Source organism: Hippichthys cyanospilos, chromosome 5, assembly GCF_059441005.1.
Source record: "Hippichthys cyanospilos isolate Australia breed blue-spotted pipefish chromosome 5, RoL_Hcya_1.0, whole genome shotgun sequence".
Lineage (NCBI taxonomy): Eukaryota > Metazoa > Chordata > Actinopteri > Syngnathiformes > Syngnathidae > Hippichthys > Hippichthys cyanospilos.
The window spans coordinates 1,470,593-1,496,225 of NC_142373.1; the positions used below are offsets into that span (position 1 = coordinate 1,470,593).

Sequence of the window (25,633 nt, forward strand, 5' to 3'; positions counted from 1 at the left end):
ACCAACAGTTCAAGCGCAAGAAGCCAAAGAACCCCCGAAAAAAAACATAGAAACGGTGGCAGGTTTGGGGTTTTAATAAGAGATTGCGGTTTGGGAATGTTTTAGACTTTAGGTATAAAACATATATATATATATATATATATATATATATATATATATATATATATATATATATATATATATATAATATTTATACCTGTCCAATCACAAAAATATGGCGTCAGTTCAATTGATACTGCCTGAGGGGTATTGGTTTATAAATTTAGTCTAATTTGTAACAATAGAAGTTGTTTAAAATGTGCTGCATCCCAAGAGTTGTTTAAATATTTGGCAGTTAAAATAAAATGACCAAAGCAAGTCCCACCTTGTCTGCATGCAACCCGACACTCAGGCCCTTCACAATAATGTGACCGGTCCTGACTGGGCCTCCTTCCTCATGGTGAGATTTGCCGGCCAGGTCACATCCCATCTTCATTCCCGAACTCTGTGGCCCGTGGGCGTGCAAATCCTGCCTGCACAGAATTTGTCCTGAAAAATTCTAGGATTTTAGTAAATGAGACAACAGCTGCTGGATGACGAGAGACTGTTTATGTACAAACAGAATGAAAAAAGAACAGAGAAGCACAAATCAGAACTAGTGGTACTCTGTCACAACACAAAGCATTACACAATATGTACATTAAAAAAAGAAAATACTGTGGAAAAAAACATTCAGAGAAGATATGAAGTTTCTCTTCCAAATCTGTCTATCCACCACTGAAGGTAATGAAGAAATGTGTGATGACTGGAAGCATAACTGGAAGCATAACTTATTGTAACTCCCCTTGTTTCTCCACGTTTACGCCATGTGGCTTTTACTTAGGAAAGTGGGCTTTAACTCCCAGAATCACACCTACTTATATACCTCCAACCCTGTGTGGATGTCACTTATCCAGCAATAAGCCTTCTCTTCACAACACTGCAGCCGGATATGACTCAATGGGGACACCACTTCAGCTTAAGGGTAGCGTAGCATCGGAAAACGTTGTGATGGGAAGTTGGCTAATCACAACGCCCTTGATTCAACTTGGCAATCATTTGAACTTTAAGGATTTCTATCCCCATTTACATTTCAAGTATTTGCTGTGCATGCATTAACACTTAAAAGCACAACATTATCCCCACCTCCTTTAAAAATATGCCTATTTTGAAGGAAAAATGTTTTGTGTTACAATAACACATTTTTTTAATGAATAAATTGAGCTACAAGCTTGGTCACGACAAATTCAGTGCATAAGTTGAGGTGCTATTGTATTTGCAAAAACAAACATTTTGTTCTAAAAGAAGTTTATTTCTTGTAATTTGACCTCTTATTCTAACAACAAAAATCTTTATTTCGGCATGTCAGATGATAGAAGGCCACCATCACACAAGCTTTTAATTGGCTCAGCATAGGACACTGTGGATAGAGAAGCTATGGTTCACAAATTCTGAAAACCACTGATTTAGAGATGTTACGAAAATGACATAAAATTGTCTCATTTCACTTGGGCTGAATGTGATCATCTCATAGGTACCTGTTGTTTCCACAGCTGTGAGCTGACAGCAGTGATCTTTGTTCAAGCCAATTATCTCTTGTATAATTTCAGCTCAGTGCTGGAAGCCATAGCAAAATACCCGTAGTCATTATATAACCCCACTTGACCTGAAATGTGGTTTTGTTATAAGTCAACCTACTTTTAAATACATGCACATGATGTCAAAACCACACAGATTGCATGTTCATTTACTAGGCTCATTCAACGTATTTGGGTGTGTGTTAATGCACTCTATGCCAATGCCACGCTCTCCGGGTCGGCTGCAATGGAGACGCCGGAGAACACTTCCTCCACCAGGGAGGGGTAATGGATGTTTTTCACTCCGTTAGCGTCACGTCGCAGATTCACATCAAACTGGAGAAGACAACACAGTGTAGTAAGAGAAGAAATTCAAAACATAAAGACAATCACACCATTGTTGTAGAAATGTTCTTTTCCCCACTCCAAATGAACTAAACATCAGTAACAGTATCCTTAAGATTATGCTTTACGTTGAGGTGTGTTAACAATTTTTTTTTGACAATATGGTACAAAAGTGGTCAACATTATTAAATATTTCATATGGATACATAAGTATTTTTTGTGATTATTTACAATAAAAAATCCTAATTTGTGAGAATCCGCTTTAATTGTAACTTGTAAATTTACAACAATGTAGTATTTTTCCAAAACAATAAAATACAGATAGGATCAGACAGCATTCGAATAGTGGCAATCTGCAAATAATTGATGGACACAATGTGATAATGGTATCGTATCATATTCAACCCCAAAATTCTTGAATTAGTGCGATTAAAATTGGCAATAAGCGTTTGCCACAAAAATATGGGTCAACTCAACCCCCCTAATACCTTATTTCTCCAAGGACAAATTGAGTTTTTTTCCCCTCATTTTCAACCCCCTTATTAGGGGGGTCGACTGAGAACTGCCTAACTCAAAACAGACCAATATCTTTCCACATATCTTTGATATCCATGATATATACATTAATTCAAATGCGAAATAAGTCATATGTCATTATTTACATGGTTTAAGATGATTATATTTACCTCTAATTTAGTTTTAGAGCATTTGCACAAAGCATTGTTGTCAACAATGAGGCTGCATGGATGTTTTTGGCGGACTTTGGCGCATTATGAAAAGGAAAAGACAGCTTTACTCGTCTCCTTCAGCCCTCAGATGTGTGCATGCACATTGATGCTAGCATTCTGATCTCACAGTCATCTCTTGTGTGAAGAACATTCCAAGTAAGATGATCAGCAAATCATCCCTTAAGACCTCCATTTCAAACAAATTGAATGGGTCCGAATATGACTACTTGTGGAAGAGTAACGAGGATATTTGCGCAAATGACGAGCAGGAAGGTGAGGACGTCTGAGTTAAATTGGAGGCGAGAAATTAATATTCTGCAGTGTCAAATAAATAAAGCATTGAAATTTCAAATCTAATTTTGTTGAAACATGATGTAGTTTCAGCATTTGTATTAACACACATATTGCCCTGCACTTATCCCCCCCCCACACACGTTTTTGTAAAATTCACTGATTCGCTTGTTAGACTTATAAGCAAAGTCAACTTGTACTTTGAATACAGGACTTGAAAAATTATAAAAACAACAATAACAAAAACTAGAAAAAAAAAACTCTACAAAGGTAAATGCGGGGGTGACACTTTTTGTCTAATTGCAAGTTTTGTTAAGTTTCATCTTACTTGTAGAATGTCATCAGGCATCACTGGGGGAGCAGGATGCTCTAGCCAGTTGATGCCAGCCAGAAAAGCATAGTAGTCTATCTGGTCCCCATCTGCAAACCTTAACGTCACAGATGCATGCGAAACATAAGGTACAAATGAGATCCGAGAAGTGTATCAAATCAATCCCGCTTTAAAGTAGACAGGTCATACTTGTGGAGCAGACGTGTTAGCAGGTTGTCAGAGAGGGGGAGCTGGAAGGTTCTGCAGATGGTTGTTGCCTCTTTGATGGACGCGCGTCCTGTTCTGAAGAAGCGAAGGAAAAGATAAATCAATATTTATATTATTTCATCTATAGGTCAACACACCAAGTGACTTAGGAAATGCATTTTTTTTCCTGCAATCCGCAACTGCAATTAACATGTCTGTGGCTGGGTGGTCCTGTCCTGAAAAGACGACACTGCTATAGTACAGAGATGAAGTTGAAGTGTACTCTAAAAACTGATTAGTCAAAATTACAGAAGAACTTTGGTTGAAGTTTACCAATCTAGTTGGTTTTTTTCCGGCTGATCCTTTGGTTAAAATAACCAATCTAGAATGGTAGTTTTTGAATGTGGGAAGAAGCCCGAGTACCCACACAGGGATTGCCATTGACTGGTATCAAATTGAGCATAGAATTGACTGGAATTCTTTATTGGCAGGTAGGCAAACTAATAAGTTGGCACAAACTACAGTAGTAAATTGTACATCCTGCAACCACTTCCATCGGTTGTTTCATCTAACCAAGAAAATTAGTAGTCCAATAAAAAAACATCTGTAATTGGTAGTTTTTTCAAAAATCACTTTTTATTGTGTGTGTATTTTCACTTGGAGATATAGGACTTCATAACCAAGCTGTCGAATTAGTTATCAACCAAAACACACTCCTATAGGGCAGCTTTGTGAAACGTTTCAGTAGAGAATGTGCGAGTTATTGGAAGATAATGTGCTGATCCAATCGAAGATAACATTGCATCTCTGCTTATGTTTATGTTTACTCACTTTGACATGCTCATATTTTCATGAAGGGCTGACAGAAAAATTCAGGGAATTTAAAATGAGTCGCTTCCAGCCATATTTTGGAAACCAGCAATAAAAAACAGATTTATCCATCCATCTATCATCTACAGCTTCTTCTGAGGATAGGTTGCAGTGGCAGCAGCTTGAGCAGGGAAGCCCAGACTTCCCTCTCCCCAGCCACTTCGTCCACCTCCTCCGGGAGGATCCCGAGAACAGCCAAAAGACATACTGTAGTCTCTCCAGCGTGTCCTAGGCCGTGACTGGTGCCTCCTCCTGGTGGGACATGCCCGAAACGCCTCACCAAGGAGCCATCTAGATGCCAGAGCCACCTGAGCTGTCTTATCTCAGCAATGGCTTTACTCCGAGTTCATCCCGGATGCCTCTCACCCTATATCTAAGGGAGAGAACATACATCCTGCGGAACGCCTCCATTTGGGGCAGGACATCATCCCTGATCCAAAGAGGGAATTCCGACTTTTTCCGACTGAGGTCCATGCTCTCAAATATGGAGATGCTGATCTTCATCCCAGCCACTTGACAGCTGTGAAGGAGAAGCCGACAGCACCACATCATGTGTAAACTGGACCTCCTCAACGCCTCGGTTGTGCCTTGAGATTCTGTCCATAAAAGTAATAAATGGAATTGTTGACAAAAGGGCAGCTTTGGCGGAGCCCAACCCTCACTGGAAACAAATTCGACCTATCACCGTCATTGCGGACAAAACGGTGGCATCTGTGGTACAGATTTACTTAGTTGTAATTTCATCCGTGGTGAGTGCAGGCACTCCAGGTTAGCACAAAAGTGACACTAATCCATTATGTACAGTATGTCTGTGTGCGTGTGTGTATGCATATATATATATATATATATATATATATATATATATGTTTATAAAACAAACAAACAAAAAAAAAACTTGCTTAATGTGGTGCATATGGAGCACACACGAGTGCTTGTCCTGGACTGCCAGTTGTTTCACACTCAGTGATGCCACAAAATCCAGCGTCCCATTCCTGCCATACCGTTTCATTAGAGCCATGGAGAACAATCAACACCAGGATCTCAACACACACATACAGTAAGAACAAACATGGGTGCATGACCTTGTCATTGTTCATTTAAAATTTCTTCTTGGAATTTTTTTTTACTCCTTATTTACATCAGCTACATTCTGGTTGAAACTACTTTTGCTAAGAAAAATTGCTACTTGAAGATGAACTATCCTCTTCATTCATATATATATATATATATATATATATAAAAATAAAGGCTTGGTGGAGAATATCTAATAAAATATTGACATTTATTAGACTATTAAAAAGCGACGCCGAGCCGGACTCGTCAAGTGAGTGGATTGCGATATGAATCCACAGATATCATCATTGATCAATCTCGAGAACTTTATGGAAGCTGCGGTGGGAAGAGCGCAATGCCCTAAATTTCTCTTAAGCCCATCAACCCAAAGCCAATGTAGGAAAACAAGATGGGTGTGCAAGTTCTGTAATGACTGTTTGCATCTAAGAAATATGTCACACCACATAAAAATGAAATATTGGGATAAAAAAAAACACATGCATGCACACATAACTTGTAAACAGCCAAATAGAAAATACTGCTGTTCACCCATCAACACTATGCCTGTGTTTCTGATATAATTTCATCTCATTGAACAAAAATTGTTGGTATAGATTTGTCTAAATTCTCACCAATTTGTCAAGAGAGAAAAGTATAGTAGTGTGCTCTGAAGCACAGTTTGAATTGAGGTATAAAAAAAAGTTGAGCATCAAACATGTATAGTTGGTCATTCAGAAATGTTCTATTTGGTCTTCTCTGTTTTAAATGGTTTTTCAACAAGAAAAAAAAAATCTGAATATCCGATTATATGAGAGCAAATACAACACTTTTTGTAGAATTTGATCTTTACCCCCAATTTCACCTTTTCATTGAGAACAGTTTTTTTCTTTTTAATTGTAATATTATTGATTTCAAGTCATTTTACTTTTATGACTTTTTATTCAGTTTTTTTCTTGTAACTTTGAAAACAATGTGCACAACAGAACCATTTTCATAACTACTGGCATATTAAAATAAATTCTATTTTAAAAACTAAAAAAAATCTTCATATAAAGCTTACTTGAGATATGAGAAATCTTCCCTTCAAAAAATCCTTTACTTTTAGAATTAAGACCTTACAGCTCTTTTTCTTGAAAACTGTACCTTTGAAAACAAAAAATATTTCAAGTTGATTCCTGTATGTTTACTTTCTTTTTATTTCTACTGGAGTGTGTAATGCTGAATTGTTACAAGAAAACATTGACAGCAGTTTAATCAACAATGCCTGTCCATGTTGACTCTTTTGTTTTGTTTTGCTTTTAGAAAGTATGTGAATTCTTTAGATTGACATCTTTTGATTTAATGCACTAAAAGGGAGGAGCGAAAATGAGGAAGGTGACAAAGAAATTGCATGTGTGTGTGTGTGTGTGTTCTTCCGCACTACATGGCGTTTCTTGTCTTTAGGGTCCATCTGGCTCCAATGCTCCACTCCCAAAGCTGGAACTAATGCTTGCTCTGAGATTTGGGGGCCACTGAGTGCACGATTGATGCCTTGCGTGACGCCTGTGTGTGTGTGCGCGCACGCATGTGTCCATTTGACTGTTAATCCATTATCTGTGTATTTTATGCTTCGCTCACACTAGGCGATTTCGGACGGAGATGCTTGGCTGGTCACTGAAGGCTCGCAAATCAGCGCCTGTGCACTCCGTTCAAAGGCGCAGGCCAAGAGTCTGACGCACTACCGACACATCCCAGGCTTTTAAATACCTGGGTGAGTCTGTGATGAGCTACAGCCATGAGAAGCAAGGGGAGTGCACGACTTGGCGAACGACAGTACAAAAACATCTTAACGATGATGCAGCAGCTGAAAGTAGAACAATGAATTCATGTACATCAATGAATTCATGGTTACGAATTTTGTGGAGTACTGTAGTCAAAGATTTGATTGTAGTTTGAAGGAGATGTTTTGAAGGAGACGTCAACCCTTCTCTTTCATATGTTCCATGCACTCCCACTAGTCTAAACACGGCATTCCGATTAATTAAAGACAAAATCCACCCTTTTTTTTTATTCATGTCTTGCTGTCAACCAAAAATGACATCACGGTTGCGCAATCAATCACAGCTCAGCTTGCAAATGTTACATGACCAAACTCAGAAAACAGGTGAGCCTTGATTGGTTGCTACCTGAGCCTTGAGCAACTGTGTTGTCATTTCAGGCTTTCAGGACACAAAATGGTCATCTTCTGAGATTGATGAAAACAGGTGGCGTTTGATGCTTAATTCATATGCCACAAACACAAAATTAACCAGAATGCCAATTTTAGACTAGATGCTGCCTGGCTGCAACATACCAGTGTTGACTATCAAAAGCACTGAGCTACATTTACAACCTTAATTCTAATATTTGTTCCTTACATAAAATGTATTCCCGATACTACACATTCCCTGTACCCTATTCTAATCATGTCAGAGCATTTCTCAACGTATAAATTGATGTTAGATATTTTTGTCCAATCAGATTCCATCCTGTACATGTTGCCACGTGAATCGAATCTTCCCCTAAACGGTAATAACACTTTTTCCTTGGTAAATGGTATATGGACTTTCGCTTATATTGCACTTTTATACCTTGGGTACTCAAAGCGCTTTACACTAACTAGTCATTTACCCACTGATGACGCAGCATCAGGAGCAATTGGGGGTTCAGTGTCTTGCTCAAAGACACTTCGACATGGTCTCGATGGTCGGGGGATCGAACCCACAGCCTCGCAGCTGGGAGACGACCACTCTACCACCGAGCCATGCCGCCCCCATCAGACCTTAACCAATCAGACAGAACATCCAGGGACCAGCACACATCTAATTTTCCAGTCCTCAAAAGTTGGTCTTGGCAAAACTTGTTCCACTTAACTTTGAGTAGCAAAACACATCTGAAGTAATCTGCATACATCGATACATTTAAAAATCAGCCCCTCCGATGAGTACTTCATAAAGCGTTTTTCCGATAAGACAAACAATTCTTTTGAGCAGCTACAGATGATGTTTGTGGCATAATCGCATGCTTTGATACTGCATATTTATTTCATATTCATGCTTTCTGTAATAGCAAAGTAATTGTTGTTTGGAAAGTTGATATTAAATCAGTGACCAAATGGACTACCCTTTTCAGCAAGCTACAAAGTTGCTGTTAATTCTGTTTTAGCTAGATTGATGTTTGATGCAAATCTACATAGTGTATTATGATTATGATGATGGTTTTGATTGTAATGTATTACTCAAAACACGAAAATATTTCCCTACTTGGTGAGGTCGTGGAGTTCAAACATTCGGGTCATGTCTGGAATCTGGTCAAAGTCCTTCTTCTTGAGAACATCCTGGGCCACACTCAGCATCAGGCCAACGTCCACTTCAGGCTGTTGCTGCATGGAGAAAGATCGGCACAACACCAACACCTCATGCTCGCTCAGCCCACACTCCGTCGCCATCAGTATGCTCCTGGGATATGGTCAAACACAGAAAAATAGCATTACCCAATTTAAAAGACTTTTATCTGTTCAAACATAAGACTGGGAGAATATTGTGCTCCCAAATGGCAGATCACCTAAAGAACTTTTCAAAATGTTTGTGGCGTATCAAGAAAGTTTAAAAAAAAATATATATATATTTTACAGGAAAAAAATGCAACTTTATTTTAAGAAACAACTACATTTTCCCTCAATAAACAACTTTGTTCCACTGAAATGATGTCATTCTCTCTAACCCTGGGCCTAACCCCTCGCTAGTGTTAACTTTACAAAATTGCACGTTCACTTTATGGTCATCAAATAGTGAATTTTTTCTCTTTTTGGTTTTTGTATTTTTACTTTTACAAATGTCTGTCTTTTTGTAGGACAATGCATTTTTTTTAATGCCATGCAATAGAGATTTGGTGCCAGGCCTTCTCTTGCATCCAATATCAGGGATCTTGGTTCCGGGATTGCGTAATTATCGCTTAGGTGTGTTCAACCTCCCAAAACCTCACTTAGTGACATTTATGCAAAGATTTTGATTTTGCAAAGAGCCTAAAAGGGAGTCTAACTAAGATTACTAACTATTAATACAGTACCTGAGCGACTCAAAGGTGACAAATCCAGTGTTGGTAGGATCATTAAGGGTCAGAAAATTCTTGATCTCACGCTGCTTCTCTTCCGGAATTGACCGTAGTTTAGCCAGGATGGTGCCAATATTGGCTTTGGGGAACTTACAGAGAAAGTTACACACGATATTGCATGAAATAATTAACTGTGCTGCCAATATTTGATCATAACATTTCCATCCATACCTGCTCAGCATGTTGCTCCAAGTATTTGAAGGTGTACTCGTCAGCATCCAGCAGCCGGAATAGCCTGTTGTTAAGGCAGAGGGAAGCGCCTACGTACATATCTTGGGCGGTGAAATACTGGGAGGGCTCTCTCTTAAACAACTCTTGGTCTGGTTTTTTGATGCGACCCCGCGCCAGAAACATGCCACCTATCACACCTAAAGGTCCAGGAAGGAGAGAGAGGTCTGAAGCTGCAGTCTCACAAAAATTCGCCTCAATGTGAAACTTTTACAATCAGTTTGTTGTTCACGTTCTGAGACACGGTCCTTACCTGAGTTTTTTTGTGAGCGTTCAAACACGCTGATGGAGTCATCGCTCAGGTAGAAGGAGATGACAAATTCCCTGTCACTATCTACTTGGTTGGTGGTCACCATCTTGGCATAAAACTTGAGCACATTACTCTCAAGCCCACACCTGCAGGAATATAAGAAACCTCACTTAAAAACAAATATTTTCTGATCAGTTCGCCCATATTCGGAGTACATCCAGGACAATTTTCAGTTATGCTGACATGCATGTTTTTGGAACGCTGGCCCTGAAAGTAAAACTCACATAAGAAACACACAAACCTTTCACAACTGAATATAATAATAATCAATATTATTAACTTTATTATTAACTATTATTATTAACTTACTGGGGCAACAAGGAACGGGAGGCAATCACGGGAAGGATGGATACAAGGGAACGCGAGGCAAGACAGCAGGGGGGAGACGTACGACACGGACCAGGCCGCACGGAAAATAAACAAAGACCCGACAAGAAGCGAATGCAAACTGGGAACTTAAATAGACTACACATTTAACGAGAAGACACGACACAGCTGGGGGAGAGACAAAAGGCAGGGGAAGCTGATTGGATGAGAAGGAGGGCAGGTAAACAAGCAGGTGGACAAGATCAAACTGATGAGACACCGACAGCAAAAGGAGATGCAGGGGGAAACAAAACTTGAAACTAGAACTTAGGAACATGAACAAAACCCAAAGAAAACAACAAATCCCAACCACACATGACAAAGAGTGGTAGAGCACTGACAAGAAGTGCAGTGTTATTTGCGTTATGTATGTTATGTAAAAACAAAGACATATTCAAAAACATTCACACACTAAGGTAGTATAAATGCCTTAATCTAGATGGTTGACCAAATTTGATAACTCTGTCCTTGAAGGGACAATGTGTAAGATTTAGACCGTTTTTGATTATGGACAGCGGGAGGTGCTGCATTTACCATTGTCCGTAGCTATAACAGACATGGCAGCCACACCCCTTGTAATGTAATTTAATGATAACTAGACCTACGATTATATTTAAAATATACTGTTGGTCATTAAGAACACATTTATTTGCAAGTTTTTGGCATAGCTGGCATAGAGCTGGCAAGTGGTCAAGATTAATGAATTGACAATATGACTACCGTATTATTGGAGGAAATGTTATTTTAAATATACACACTAATAAATGTAAAACAATATGAATTAAAAAGTTGCAATCTGTACCCTGAAACTGAATCTTGAGTCTGTGTCAACACTGGGTTATATATGGTTGCCAAAATTAGGTGTGTTGTAAACAACAAATAATGTAACGTGTAATATGATCCAACCTGTCATATTCCATGAATTTATGGAGGTCTTTCTGTGGTGGTTTGGGCAGCAGGCGCTGGCAGGAACTTAGTGAGTCCTCCTCTGAGCCAAAGCCATTATAAGGAGGTACGAGCCTGGGGGGCTTGGGGACTACAGGAGCTTTGTACTGCACTGGGTTGAAGTCCTCTGAAGGGGGTCAGAAGAAGAAAACACTTAATAGAAGACAAACCCTGGTAGGAGCTCTAAAATGATCAGAGGCTCCAAGGTAATCCATCTGTGAGGGAGCATGGCATCCTGGGCGGATGTTAACCCCCAACGACCTATGACTGCTAGGAGTCAGACAACAGCTTCCATCAGCATGCATCACACTGCCTACTTTATGACTGTGACTAATGCAGCAGAGCCCCAACATTCTGCCCAGGCTAGCAGACTCATCCTACCCCGGCTTGGATTACTTCTGCTGGGGGCCAGTTTGATTTTTGTTCACCCCAACCTCCCTTGGCCCCAGTGATGGCACCACCACCAGAGTGTCTTATCTAATCTATTTTTTTTCTATTAGCTGATCAGTATAAACATGAAAACCATCCTGCCAATATTCCGCTGTAGTACCAGTGAAACCAGATTTTGCCACAGCTGTATGAGATGCCTTGACCATGACAACCGCTCTACCTCCCCCGCTTAAAAAAAAAAAAAAACTGACAAAAGTACCCCAACATTTCTCTTTTTCACCAAAAAATAAATAAATCAATATTTAATATAGATTGGGGTCGATTGGCTCTTTTGAGTTTAGACACAAAAATGAAAACAAAGATTGTGAGTGTTATTGTTTAGTGAGAGGGATTTAGATGAACAAGATCATCTTTGATAGGCATGTGAGAAGCTTTTTAGCTGGGAGGGAGGATATACTATAAAAACTGAGGGAAGCTAAACTATAACTCTTCTACAGCAACGTATCATTGTTCTGAGGAAAAGGGTTTACTGCTGGGTGAGTGACCTGCATGTGTTAACGTCTACTGCCCCTGAGTGGTTAAATGTAGACGTTACAAATAGAAAAAACTAAACAAACAATGTCAATGAATAAAAAAGAGTTCTGCTTTTGGTTACCTATACCATACTTGCTGCGGTAGTAGTCTTTAGTGAAGTCATCACAGTCGGCGATAATTACTTTCCTGCCCCACACGTTCAACTCGCCACCCACGGTCAAATCACAATCCTTATAAAACTCCTCTTGAATGGCTCCTGTCTGCGGGAAAATGTAAACATTGGCTGGGCATACTTTACAATTATGTGATTCAATTTTGTTATAAGTATAAAGTCAACTGGAATGATGTACTTTGAGGCTGTCCAGTATGAAACGGTCTCCTTGCCTGGGGGAGGCCAGCACATTAAGCACAGTGCGGTTGGTCACCTCTCCTGGTAGATTCAACTGGTTTGAAGCATGCTATGAAGACATGATCATAACAAAAGCTGCAAGCAGGAAATAATCATCAAACTTTGACGCCATGCTACGCCCGCATCTAAGATAGTTTGAGGCAGAATAATTCAATGCTTTTTCAATTATTGGGCATTATGATGAGACGTGACATTGTTTTCTAATGTAAAATATGTGCATTGGCTCAATAATAATATTTAATAAAAATAATTATAAAACTGATAGGAAATACCCGGATGTACAAAGTTACTTTTTGGGCCAAATGGTGCGTACTTTGAAGATTCTAAATTATATAACACTCACATCAAAATGTTTTCATAATGTGGATAGCATACTGTAATTTTTCATGTACCACTCAGATGTTGTTTAAATAATGATAGAGACAAAACACTGAAGTAATTTGTCTGGCACTATATTGTGTGCTCTGTGCTTGATTGGTAACTGGTCCAGGGTGCAAGGGTGCACCCTGATTCTCACTCATAGTCATCTGGGATAGGTTTCAAGCTCCCCAAGCTCTAACACTAATGAGAACAAATGCAATGGATGGAAGAGAAATGCCTACAAAATTTACTCATTTTTTGTATAGGAAGCCATTCAAAATGACGGTTTTTTTTGTCATTTTTTTGACAGTCAAAACATTCAATTTCTGTGGACCACCACGCTCAAGTCCTACAAATAGAAAAAAAAAAGATGCATCAAGGATGCAGCTTGCTATCTTTGCACAGGATGGGAGATTCCGGTCAACCTTTGGAGGGCTGTTGACATTTAATAACAGGCATCGGTACAAACAAAGTTAGTGGCGTGAAAGCACACATACATGACAGAGGCCTGGCTGTCTTTCAAGCTGAATTAAGCACTCGGCGGGTGGAGCCAAAATGCTCGAGGGGAGTGGGGCTGTCAGAGTGAATGAGGTCTAGATTGAAGGGAAGAGGTCAGCCAACCACAAGGATGAACATTGTGACTGTTTTGTTTGGCTCTTATTGCTCTTCTGTGAATGTGCTTGCATTTATTTTTTTTTTGTTTGGTCAATAAAGTGATTGAAAGTGCTCCGGCGGCTGCATCTATCCTTGACCACTTGTGGAGGGATAGCAATTTGTTCTAACTTGCAGTGTTAGACAAAATTAAATAAGCTATTTTTTTTAACTTAAAAGTAATATACAAATTCAACACAAAATTTGAACTTACTATTTTAAGTCACTTAATTGGGAGCCCTGAGTTTGTTTTTCCGCAACAAGCTGGGTCCATCTAGGAGTGATGGGAGACAATAACACCCAAAGTGTGTTGCTCATATCCAGTCAACTCTATTGATTGTTTTTTGTCGCGGTCATTGCAGAAAACACCACTTCAAGCAGATCGGATGTTAGAAATCTCGAACATCATTTTGAGGGCACTGTCATTCGCATTCTCCAGCAGTTGATCATCTTCTTGTACAGCCATGCTAGATTCACTTGGTTTGGCTAGAAAATAGTGCTCAAACTCCTTATTAATTTTGGCTCTCCAGTGACCGAAACCAAACGAAGAGAATATAGTTAGATTTCAGAATATATATATTTTTTCAAAATAAAATAGCTTTCAGACTCAAATAATATATAAAACGGAACAGTAATTATTTCTGGTGTATCTTGTACACTTGATCCACGCAACGATACCGGGTCGCAGACCGGAGGTTGGGGACCTCTGATGTAGAGGGGAGGGAGCATTTGTCTTTGATGATGTTATGCGCCACACTGCTAGTTTCTCCTTCATATCCTCTATTACTATTTTCTCAGTAGAGCAGTTAATGTCTTTTTACACTTATATAGCAGTTAAGATGTGAAAATGTTATTTTAAATGCATATTATGGATAATTTGTTTGGAGGGCTTCTAAATATGCTGAGGAAGGTTCCAGAATGTTCTATCTATCAATTCTTTTCAACAGATTTGTTTGTTTTTTTCCACTAATAATTTTCATCTTGTCTCACCTTGGGTAGTTTGCTGCGACGGAGAAATTTGGATGCTGTGGCTCTACCAGAATTTGGAGGGATCACTTCCCTGATCTCTATTGTGTCATCAGCTAGGAAGTAGTGCAACACGAGCTCTCGGAGATCCCCGTACGCGGCCTGAGTGTCGTCCCAGAAGCAGAAGAAGCGCAGGACTTTGCAGTCATTATCCAAGAATTGTTTCAGTGTATCTTGCCTCTCGTATGGCCGCAAAGGACTCATGCTTTTCTCCATCTAGGAAAACAGTGTTTTTTTTTCAGTATGTTTTGTAGGACTGAATCAACCACTATTAAAATGAGCAAATAAGAATTAAAAGAATTAAGAATAAGAGTAAGAATAGGGTGTAACCTTTTCTCTTAAGCTGCGGTAAGGGTCTTCGGGCACAGCGATAGGGTCATTGAGTATCACACCGCATTTTGTGAGAAAGTTCCTTGTAAAATGGTCACAGTTGGTCACCGTGAACGTGTGGGAAAACAGCACCATCTGCTGGTTCAGATTAAAGTGGAACACGTTGTAGAACTGCTCCTGCCTGGGTGCTGGCAGTGGGATGCGTTGGCGACGAATTAGAGTTCCTAACAAGAAAACGACAAGATTCAGATACGATCTGTCGTCACATCATTTTGTACAGTGTGTAAAAAAAAAAAAAAAAAAAAACCCTGTACAACTTAATTGATTACTTTTCTGAGTGGGGAAGTTATAGGAAACAACTGAAAAAAGGTCGAGAACATGTGCACACTTTTTGTTGATTATCTGGTTGAATTCAGAAACAACCGATCACAACCAATCTCACTTTAAATGGGATTCTGTACGCAACTGCCTCCATATAATGTGCCTCGTATTAACCCTACATACAGTTCCTGTGTTCTTGTAGGCCTTTCCTGACTATATTTCCACTTTAAAGCAGAAACCTTAAACTTTTGTACTAACAATAACTTTTGGCGTAAAAAAAAAAGGTTTTTTTTGTAATTCAAATTGAATAAACACATATTTTATAGTGAGTGAGGCCAGATTTTTTTTCCCCACAAAGACATGTAAGTAAAATTGGTTCACCTTGTGGAATTCCACTGTTTTTGTATTCTGGCTCAACCACCTGTATGGTATCATCCTCCAGGTAGAAATAGATTTTACACCTTCGGATTCTGTTCGTGTCATTGGGAGCATCTGGCACGGCTTCCTGGAAGTATGCCTCAAAACACAGCGCCTGCACAGTGAAAACAATTGCAATTTTATTAACAGAAACTTTGAATTTGATTTGTGATATAAAATAAGGTGCCATACCCATACCTGTTTGTCAAAAGCAACCCATGACGGCAAACCACCTGTTGCTACTTTGGGATAGACGGAAGATTTTGGTTTGATCCGCTGCCCCAGCAACAGCTCACCTCCGATGCCTGGCTTTTCTATTCCAGCTAGCAGGGGCTCTCCGCTTAGATAATCAAAATGTTGGGATTTATGGAATTTCTCCTTCAGCAGCTGGATCACAAAGAACAATATAAAAGTATAACAGCAGGTGAATTGCATTATTTAGATTGTACCAAGGAAAAACATTTGTGGCCACTCTCATTCTTGTATTTTATTAAAACATGGCTACATGGATGGATTTCCAAGTTGATCCACCAATGCCTTTCTATGACTTGCAGTCTGCTTCTGTTGCAATTTGTTGATGCAACTCTTGTGATATGCTAAGCTCAGTATCTGAGGACATGAGAACATCCTGTTTGAAACTTAGCAATTAAAGTATCTAACAATCAGATGTTAGCCGTCATCTTTGTCTTGTACTGTGTTAATCAAAGTGTATGAATATAAAGAAGCAAGAAGTTTTGTTAAAAGTTTTTAAACGTCAATGACTTATTTCTATTTATTTATTGCTCCAAAATGGAATATAGTCTGCTATTCGGGTAAGTGAATGGAAAAGGAATTTCATTGTGTGGTAAAATAATATTATGCACATGACAATAAAACTTTCACATCATTTAAATCCGTGATTTTCTGTATTAAATTAGTACCAAAAATGGTTCTGGCTCCCTCGTGTTATGAGGAAATAAAAAACATTGAATGTTCTAATTGCATGTCACAGAGACACAATATTTTTCATCTCAGACAGTACAGTTGCTAAGTACAGTGCACTTGTATACTGTAGTTGTGTCTGTAGTTAAAAGCAGTATTACAGTACTGTTTGAACAATCTAAGTGGATTAGAAAGTTAAGGGACCTCAGTAGGAAGAAAATACCTCTGTAGCTCATTCATCATTTTCAGGACTGGTGGAACATGGAAGAGTTTTTTATTTTTTTTCTCTCTGGGTGTCAAAAGGATGAATTATTTCAGATCAGGGCTGACAAACTCATTTTGTTGTGGGACACATTGTACTTATAGGCTTATTGTTGCCTTTGGAGGGGCATTATGACTCTGAAACAGGGGTCACCAACGTGGTGCCCACTGGCACTGAGAAGCCCTCGAAGATCATATGAATAGCCCACAGACCTGTTCAGCAAATAGGTTACAAGTGATAGAACATTTTGATTTTCTAAGAATGTTACCAACAATTGTGCATATATGACATATAGGCCTACTGCACATTACATATTACACTTGATCAAACTACAGCTGTTTCTTAATATTGTGAGAAACCACTAACTTGATCAGTGTCTTCACATAAACTGGTAGCCCTTCATATTACTCAGTGACAAAGAAGAAGCTCTCGGTTTCAAAAAGGTTGGTGATCCTTGTGTGAAACCATACTGTAAATGTTTAATCATTTCCCAATGTTATTACTGTACATATACAGCGTACAACAAATTGAGGGATAGTTTAAAATCAGAAGTTCAGAATAAAGGTTTGTCCAAATTATGTTTAAACCCTTCTTTGTCCAGAAACGGCGAACTCCAGTCCATGAGAGCCTGGATCATTTTAGAGATCCTGCAGACCTCGCATGGGTTGATCATTCGAATCAGCTTTGTTGCAAAGAAACACTTTGAAAACATGCAAGACACAGGCCCTTGTGGACCGAATTTTGGCGAGGTCAACAATAAAATTGCTCGCAATATCTTAATTAGGTATTACATATGACCATTAGAAAGTTTAGTTAATTTAAAGTTAACATCGTGTAAGGAGTCATGCTTTGATGAGCCAGGTCGCCCTCGATTTTAACACCGTGATTTAGCTCGTCGTCACGGTCACTAAAATGAGACACGCTCCTTCCCTGAAATGACAAACTTTGAACGCCTGTTCCCGGACGTTCAGACTGAAATTTTGTACCGTGTCTCATCTATTGTTATTTTTTTCTTTCCCGGTAAGAAGGGCTTGTTACCGCCACTTTAAACTGGTGCAAAGTAGACCCCTCACCCCACCCGCCGTTCTGATCAAGGCTATTACGTGAACGAAATAGTGACTTCAATACAATTAACTCATGTACGAGAAAAACCAAACTAAAGTGCAACGCCCAATAGGTCAGCCAACTTTTTAACTTTCAACTGTCTGGCCATATTAGCTCGTATAAATTCCAAGATACTTACACGTTTATACCCTATACATTCTATATACGTAGCAGTCTCCATAAACGTCACAGTACTTACGTGTAAATTTGCAGAATTTCCGGGAAGAAAAGGTAACGCCATGGCGCAAATTGTCCCGTTTCCACTTGCCAAAAACGTGCTTCTTGCTATTCCCAGTGTATCAGTCCTGTGTTGACGGTAACCCGGGTTACCTTGATAGGTTTCCAATAGCAGGAACCTACGAAGAAGACTTGTGTTCGTTTGTATTTCAAGTTCTACATTTATGTGCATTAACCTACGCAGCAACGGAACAAATAACAATAAAGCTAATGTTCAAATGTACTTTATTTTTCAATCAAACATCCACTTTAATGACCAGTCTGTAACAATTTTAAAGCATTAACTTATTGCTTCTTTAAACAGCATAAAAAGGGCAAACAATTTCCCAAAATAATCAGCATCAGCATTTGCTCCAAATATGATTACAACATTGTGAACCTTTCGCTGGTGGTAACAATAAATAAAAGTTGCAACATTCTAACAGCTGTCCCCTTTATCTTTATCACAGGAGTGTCCGAGGTGAGGCTTTACCGCACTTTTGTTAAAACATTGGCTCACGTGATGGAAGATGGATACAGTAAACATCTCCTGCTGTAATACAAGTGCAATCATTTGGCCTGTTACAAGAACTGAGTGTATTCACCCATGATGGTTATTCTTCAAGAGAAGGTAAAGATGTGATTTATCTTTACATAGAGAAGGGTGCAGCCTAAAAATAAAGCTACAGGAAAACTGGAAACATGCCGATAGCGCATTGATTATCCACCGAGCAACAAGTCTCCCTTTTCCCGATGCGTTCAGTCATCCATCTGCCTGGGCCTAGGACACAAGGCCAAGGAGAAAGCCTCCGACGAAGCCGCTCGTGACCACAATGTTTTTCTTCACAAACTCTGTGGACTGAGAGCACCATACAAAGAAGTATCATCAATTAAAATTGCTCATATTAAGGGAAAGTCAAGCCCCAAATGTTCTTTGCAATGTGTTTCATTTGCCCCAGAAGTCTAAGCATTATATTTGGATTAATTTGGGGTTTGTGAAATATGATTTTGTGTAATCTTAATTATGCAGCAAACTCCACCCATTTGTATTCATTTCAGGGGAAGGCCATTTTGTCCCTTGCTGGCAACTGAACACACAGCTGCTCATGGCATCACATGCATAACTCGAGTGAAATGGTTTTTACTTCACCAGTGCGCTTTATCGGGGTTAATTAGTGGAATTTCTTGCACTATTAATCGAGTTGGGACCATCTTTTGCGATGTGGAAAAGTCAAGTTTATACACAGCTGACAGTTCTATTAGACAACTGCCAAAATGTCTATTATGGACAACTGTGAAAGGTCACACTAGCAAAACCCAAACAGCGTAAAAAAACAAGTGGCCAACTTGGTAGTAGAAGGTATGACTAAACCTTTGGCCTGTACTGTATCCTGTTGTCACATTTGTTACATAAATGCAAACTTCAAGCTGGGCATGAGAGACTTTGATGCGTGTAAGATTGCTCTATTAGTTTAGCAAGTGAACCTCAATAATGAGCATGATAGAATAAAGCTGATGATTTTCTGTGTGTGTTAGCAACTCACCCTCTCAACTATCGTATTTAGCTCTGGACCTGCTTTGTCGGTATTCTTCTTGATCTGCTTTTTTGCTTTGTTCACGTCCTTTTCAACCCTCTTCCAATCCACTTGGATGTAGCCACTATTATTTGCTATCTAGAGAGCAGATAAGTCAAGAGTACAAGGTCAAGAGTACAAGAATTCTATACTAAAATTCCAATGAAAGGTTCAAATATTGAACAGTGAATGAATACATACCTGTAACAACAGGAGTCCTCCACCCACAGCAGTGGCAGCAACTTTGCCAACTTTCTGGAAGAGATAGCCTGCACACCTGAAAAGAAGACAATGTATTCGTTAGGGTTAAGCAGGGTGTGCACATTCATTGTCAGGGCTCATTTGAGCCTGATTATCTCTATCTGATCAAAGTCAGTAAAAAAACAGATTATCGGGTAACTAAATCAATAATCCTTTGGTGAGGTGCTAATAGTTCTTTTTCGTCATCAATTTGCTCACAAAATACATGGGTAATTACCTAATAAACAGTAATTGGGAGAAAGTGGTTTTACACTACACTTTAACGCAAACTATACTTTTTTTCATTAACTCATTCAATCCCAAAGTCATTTTTATATGTGGAGCAAAAACTCCTGTATCACCACCAATTTGCTCAGAAAATTGACAGGTAATTATTAAATAAACAGTAAAGAGGATAAAGTGTTCTTTTTTTTAAAGTTTCTTTAATGCAAACTGTATATTTTCTTTATTATTTGATTAACTCGTTCAATCCCAAAGGCATCTTTGTTTTTAATAGTGCAGACATTCAATCACATGTAATGACTTTTGTGTCATTATTGTTTTCAAGTTTTTGTTTTTGACTGGTACTAAAAGAATAAATTAATCCACAACTTCATACATTAATCGATTCCTTTATGTACTTAAGTGATTAAATTAATCATTTACTTTAGTACAAATTACTCACTAAAGTGCTTAAAGTAATTGGTTACTTTAGTACTTAATTCATTTCGTACGAGTCATTTTAAGACACTCCTTCAACCAAACATCCGAAATCAATGTAAACAATTTATGTTAAAAGGTACCTGGCATAAAATGTCTGCATGGACTTAAAAAACAAACAAAAAAACCCGTAAAAAAACATCTTTGGGATCGAATGAGTTAATCAAAGGAATAATCAATTCTTCAAACGTTTTATAGTGACATTCCTGTCGCTTTGCTTTTTACACACAACTGAATGGCACCAACACATGGCATAATGCATAAAATTACTTGTCAGACAGTTAATTTCAATAGAACAGGACATAAGTGGTGACTGTTGGGTGTTACACCACATCCTTGATTGCCCCATTCCTGCCTCGATTACAGTTTAGATGCTGTTTGAGAAAGTAGAATATGATTGCAACAAGTTGATTCCCTCAATCTCTATCATTGAGGAGGCAGAATATAGGTGCAAACACTTGATCACGTTCAGGCCTGGGAAGTAAAGGAATGCATGTACCAGTTTCACATATTCAGAAGACAATATGCAAGTGCACTTCAATACACTTCCACAAACAAATACATGTAATCAGATTACCAGTGCATTTTCCTAAACACCCCATAAGTGTCATTTCCTTTCACTGATGCATTTCTAAGCTTTCCTTGCTTTATTCTACCTCCCAACACTGGCTCATCCAAGCTAATAAACATGACTTGCGAGAGGCCAGATGATCATAGCAAGGCCTCGTACCACTCGTGCAAGAGTAGTAGTTGTGTTGGGTTCTGGAGTTGAGGAGGAACTGTTTTGGTCCAGGTTGGCCAATTAACCAGCAACGTTTCATTTATTAGTTAACAAAGATGAACAGTAGAAAATGTGTGTTTGAGAGTGCAAAGTCAGACAGTCAACATCAATAGTAAATAATTCATTCGAAGGCTGAACTGTTATGAATAGCGGTTTTCCACTCAACTGATTTGATAGGAGGAACATCAGGATGGTCACTTGATACTGTTTTGCATTTTAGGGATAGAGGAGTAAAACAACACCTGTTTTGGCGGCTCCAATCACTCTAACGGGATAGGCTACGACGACGTGTGAGGCTGAGCGGGCAAGATGATGGATGGATGTTACATGGCCGGTCGGAATTGAACAACATCATGAAGGGGACGAGCCGGCCACATGGCGAGAGGTGTGGCAAGATATTTCACTTCCTTGTTGGAAATATTGGTACCATAAAACTCTTATTTAATAGAAAAAAAATGCCAATATGCCAAATGTAATTCATGTACATGTATTTTACAGTGGAAAAAGTACCATGATCTAGGTCCTTTAAAAATACGGATCATTTTGCAGGATTACAATTTCCACACAAACGGAGAGACGTCGTTTTTGCTAAGAGTCTGTTGCACAACAAAAGGAAATTATCACATTTGTCATGTAGCTGAATGTTGAATATGAATTAGTCTGATTGGCCAAACAATATTAGTTAAATTACCATGTTTAGATGAGTAAGGGTTAATAAAATATACACATGTGAATTGTTCGGGTTTAATCCAATTTAATATTTGCCAGATAAAATCCATTTAAACAAAAAAAGTTGACCTAACAGTTGAGAATCCATTATTGTTCCATAACTTAATACTTTTGATTATTTGTTGCTTCTTTCCACATGTCAGAGACCCAGGTCGTGTCTGTCATTATAGTGCTATATAATTGTTATGTTGATCCTGGAAATAGATGCGATATTGCTGGTGCATAGTTCTACTCTGCCAACATGCAGTAGCAATATAACAAGTGGCGTTTCCAAACACACTTTTCATTTTGACAGATTTTTATTTTTGTTTAACTCTTGTCACAAACCCTAGATGTAGCATCCTGCTGTGTTGCACTCTTCCAATGTGTACCTATGAAATAAAAAGTATAAATAAATGTATTTATTACCATCCACTGGCTCCTCCTATAGCTAACTGTGTGGCCACGGAGTATTTCTCTGCTATCGGGCCGGACGTCTTGCCAAACAGACGGTTCCACCATCGTTGACGTTTGGCATACTCTGTCAGATCGACGACCTTATCGTAGAGCTCCTCTTCAAGATCTACAAGTAGGATGAAAGTGCACAACGATGAGTCAGCACCTCAATGACTGGTTTTGAACCACTCAGACGACATAAAGTCCAGAATGTTAATTTTAGCTTGAATCTTTGTAGCGTGATATTACAGCACACGGTGACGTAGTCTCCTCATTGCAAAAATTACTGCCATTCAAAATGGTCTTATGTAGTGTGTATTAGACAACATTCGCAACTTTGAATAAACTGTTCTAATGTCCAAACAATTGGTTAGCATCCTCACGGGATACGGCTGAAAAGTTAGCCAACATTGCGGTAATCGTTGTTCAAAGGCAGTGTGTTCATGTTTCAAGGATGTACGATGATCAGATGACAAAGCCAATCATACAGTTTTAAGTTTTTCATCCAAAAACCGTTTTATGTTCATCTGTGTGTGCCAAAAGAAGGTAAAATAGCTACGAGTGAACGACTTGCTTACCCTTGTTGTGCTTCGCCATTTTGTATCCTCAGTTGCCTTCACGTCCGTTGTCACTTGGACTACTTTTGACATTCAAAGTGGGAAGGAGGAGGACTTACTTGTTTCCAAAAAATATTAACTTTGCAAACAATAAAAAAAATAAGATCTTAAGCACATGAATACAGTCTGACAGTCACGTAAAACTCTTGTTGTTTGTATAGAATTATGAGTTAAGCCCGCCATGTCTTCAATAAAAATAGATAAAAGTTTTAAAAAAATCTAAGTCCCAATTTAAGGAAATCCGTCATAACTGACGTCACATTATACCCAGGTGAATTATGGTAAATGTAGGCATTGTGGTTATTTTGTGGCAAGTTGTGTGGTCCGCTCCACGCAACATCTGCTGCGATCGTAATGCAACACTTTAAGGAACATATTTGTAGTACAAAGATTGGTAAACCTTCGCATAAAATAGAGACTGGCTTTTTGGACCGTCTAACGTTGGTTATAATTACGTCACCGTTTATCGTTCCACCGATCGCAAAAACTACAAAATGGTTCCTACGTCGGACCACAACTTCCCCTTTTCTGGCCCTTTTGAATGATAGATGCTCTAACAAATTAGATGACACACTGTGGGATTACGTAATCACAATACAAAGGGCGGAACCAATCGTGGGAGTTTAGAAGGCCGAGGGCCGAACATTTTTCTCGCCAACAAGCGCGTGTTCGCTGGCGTGCTCGCCAAACGTCAAGCGGGGACAGTCACATGACGACAGATCCCGACAGCTATTGGACAATGTGCGCAGAAGGCGTGCCGATAGCGGCGGCGTGCGTTTGCGAGTGTGACACAATTACAACAACTTTGAGCCGATGGTTGGGGAAGTTTACGATATTATCAAATTACACCCAGTCGTTAAAAGCCAACGTTGCATCCACACCATGCACACATCGGCGCCGGGAATCACGCTGGTAAAATGAGGCGGGTGGAAGCTAACTTGAAGGGCTCGTTTCCTTGAGGATTTGGAAAGGAAAAACACGCTACGCCCCGCGCGAGTTGCTGCGAACAAGGTGTGCAACTCTTTCGTTGCTCGTGCCGTCTCCCCAGCCGGATTCGGTCCCCGTTGCCGTTTCAACTTATCCACCATGAAATCGTGCGGAGTTTCGCTCGTCGCTGTCGCCGCCGCCACCGCCTCTTCTTCGGCTGCTGTGCAGAGTCTGAGCGCCACCGCTAATGACGAGGAGAAAATGGCGTCGGCAAAAGCGAGTGAAACCAAGGAGGACTTTCCGACGCTTACGACGAAAGAGAAAGAGAGCCTCCTCGCAATTGACAGGTTAGATAAAACAAATGTTTTGGTGACATTTTTTTTGTTGGGCAAAATATCCGCTTCGAACCATATAAGCGTGTTTTACGCAGTTTGCAATAACACAACACGAATGCCCCCTCAAGTAATACGGAACCGCCTGTGTTGTGTGTCCTCTACTTGCAGTTCCCTGTTTGGATTTCATAGGCTTCAAGAAGATGGCGCCAGAACGAAGGCCTTACTGTTAAAGGTATGCCACCACAGCGTAACATCACAGTCGCCCCTTTCCATTATTTCCTCTCGTTAGTAGTGCGCATCCCCTCCCGAGATAAAGTGGCAGCGACCTCTCAGCGCCACTCGTTGCTAATGTGGCTAATGTTGTTAGCAGCGACGTGCACAGGCGTGAATTTGCCCAACTCTGACTTACGTGAATATTTAGATATGTCATATTTATTGTGTGTTGATCCCACACTACTCTTATCACAACCCGATCCGTGTAAAAGGCCGCAAAATGTTATTTACGCCGCGTTTAATAGTCACAGTTCCAAAGCCGGGAAAAGATGCACCTTCACCTTTAACTACAAATCAATGAGGCTTCCAAAGGGACATTGTTTCTTTTGCAACATATGTTTGAATGAAGACATGAGATAAACAGGCACACATATTAGATTTGCTTGTTGTTTGAAATCAACCAACCCTCGCACTTGGCTGCAAAGTACAGAAGTGGATTGAAAAGCCTTCAAGAGTGAATCTGCTTGTACGTTACAATTATAGTGAAAAATAAAATGAAAGAAGTGTAGCAAGTTGACAATTCTTAGGTCATACAAAACCGTTTGCTTAGGTTCGTGCGTCACTTCACCAATGCTAGTCTTTAGCCGCTACCGGTATGTAGCGCATTACTGCCTAGTTAACACACACACACGCTTAGCCGACATAATGAAGAGATACATTTAGTCAATGTAAATGTGAAGAT

General features: G+C 39.4%; 3 protein-coding genes across 6 annotated transcripts in view; 1 reads left to right on the forward strand and 2 right to left on the reverse strand.

Moving 5' to 3' along the window:
- Positions 1–1,331: 1,331 nt before the first annotated feature.
- LOC148423113 (EF-hand domain-containing family member C2-like) lies at positions 1,332–18,551 on the reverse strand. Its single transcript, XM_088414282.1, has 15 exons — positions 18,304–18,551; positions 16,016–16,204; positions 15,782–15,932; positions 15,080–15,303; positions 14,714–14,965; positions 12,654–12,761; positions 12,425–12,563; positions 11,341–11,506; positions 10,012–10,154; positions 9,702–9,898; positions 9,486–9,619; positions 8,681–8,875; positions 3,480–3,572; positions 3,288–3,387; positions 1,332–1,931 (listed from the first exon to the last, which is right to left on the reverse strand). The coding sequence occupies exons 1-15, from the start codon at positions 18,511–18,513 to the stop codon at positions 1,809–1,811; spliced, it is 2,424 nt and encodes an 807-aa protein (XP_088270408.1). The 5' UTR covers positions 18,514–18,551; the 3' UTR covers positions 1,332–1,808.
- On the reverse strand, positions 18,550–24,921 carry LOC148423114 (FUN14 domain-containing protein 1-like). Of its 2 annotated transcripts, none has more exons than XM_088414284.1 (6): positions 24,903–24,921; positions 23,378–23,439; positions 22,773–22,926; positions 20,096–20,171; positions 19,865–19,993; positions 18,550–19,179 (listed from the first exon to the last, which is right to left on the reverse strand). In XM_088414284.1, exons 2-6 carry the CDS (start codon positions 23,394–23,396, stop codon positions 19,102–19,104), a joined length of 456 nt encoding a protein of 151 aa, XP_088270410.1. In that variant the 5' UTR covers positions 23,397–23,439; positions 24,903–24,921; the 3' UTR covers positions 18,550–19,101. The 2 variants fall into 2 exon arrangements, with proteins under 2 accessions (XP_088270410.1, XP_088270409.1); XM_088414283.1 differs by lacking the exon at positions 24,903–24,921 and adding an exon at positions 24,502–24,595.
- LOC148423115 (lysine-specific demethylase 6A-like) overlaps positions 24,177–25,633 on the forward strand; it is a 49,366-nt gene continuing 47,909 nt past the window's right edge. The window contains exons 1-2 of one of the 3 annotated variants that reach the window (XM_088414280.1): positions 24,178–24,690; positions 24,847–24,910. In XM_088414280.1, the coding sequence (XP_088270406.1) occupies positions 24,503–24,690; positions 24,847–24,910 (252 nt within the window). In that variant the 5' untranslated portion in view covers positions 24,178–24,502. Of the gene's footprint in view, positions 24,911–25,633 lie in introns of all 3 variants that reach the window. The other 2 variants (XM_088414278.1, XM_088414279.1) reach the window with 2 other exon arrangements.

Bases quoted from the DNA above. Each gene is read 5' to 3' on its own strand.
- LOC148423113 (XM_088414282.1), bottom strand. From the start codon at position 18,513: ATGCACATAAATGTAGAACTTGAAATACAAACGAACACAAGTCTTCTT. The intron at 9,620-9,701 runs GTATGGATGGAA...TTTCTCTGTAAG, and splicing joins TGGAGCAACATGCTGAGCAG to TTCCCCAAAGCCAATATTGG. The intron at 1,932-3,287 runs GTAAGATGAAAC...TGTCTTCTCCAG, and splicing joins TGCCTGATGACATTCTACAA to TTTGATGTGAATCTGCGACG.
- LOC148423114 (XM_088414284.1), bottom strand. The intron at 20,172-22,772 runs GTAATAAATACA...TCTTCTTTTCAG, and splicing joins ATAGGAGGAGCCAGTGGATG to GTGTGCAGGCTATCTCTTCC. The intron at 19,180-19,864 runs GTGAGTTGCTAA...TGGTGCTCTCAG, and splicing joins TAAATACGATAGTTGAGAGG to TCCACAGAGTTTGTGAAGAA.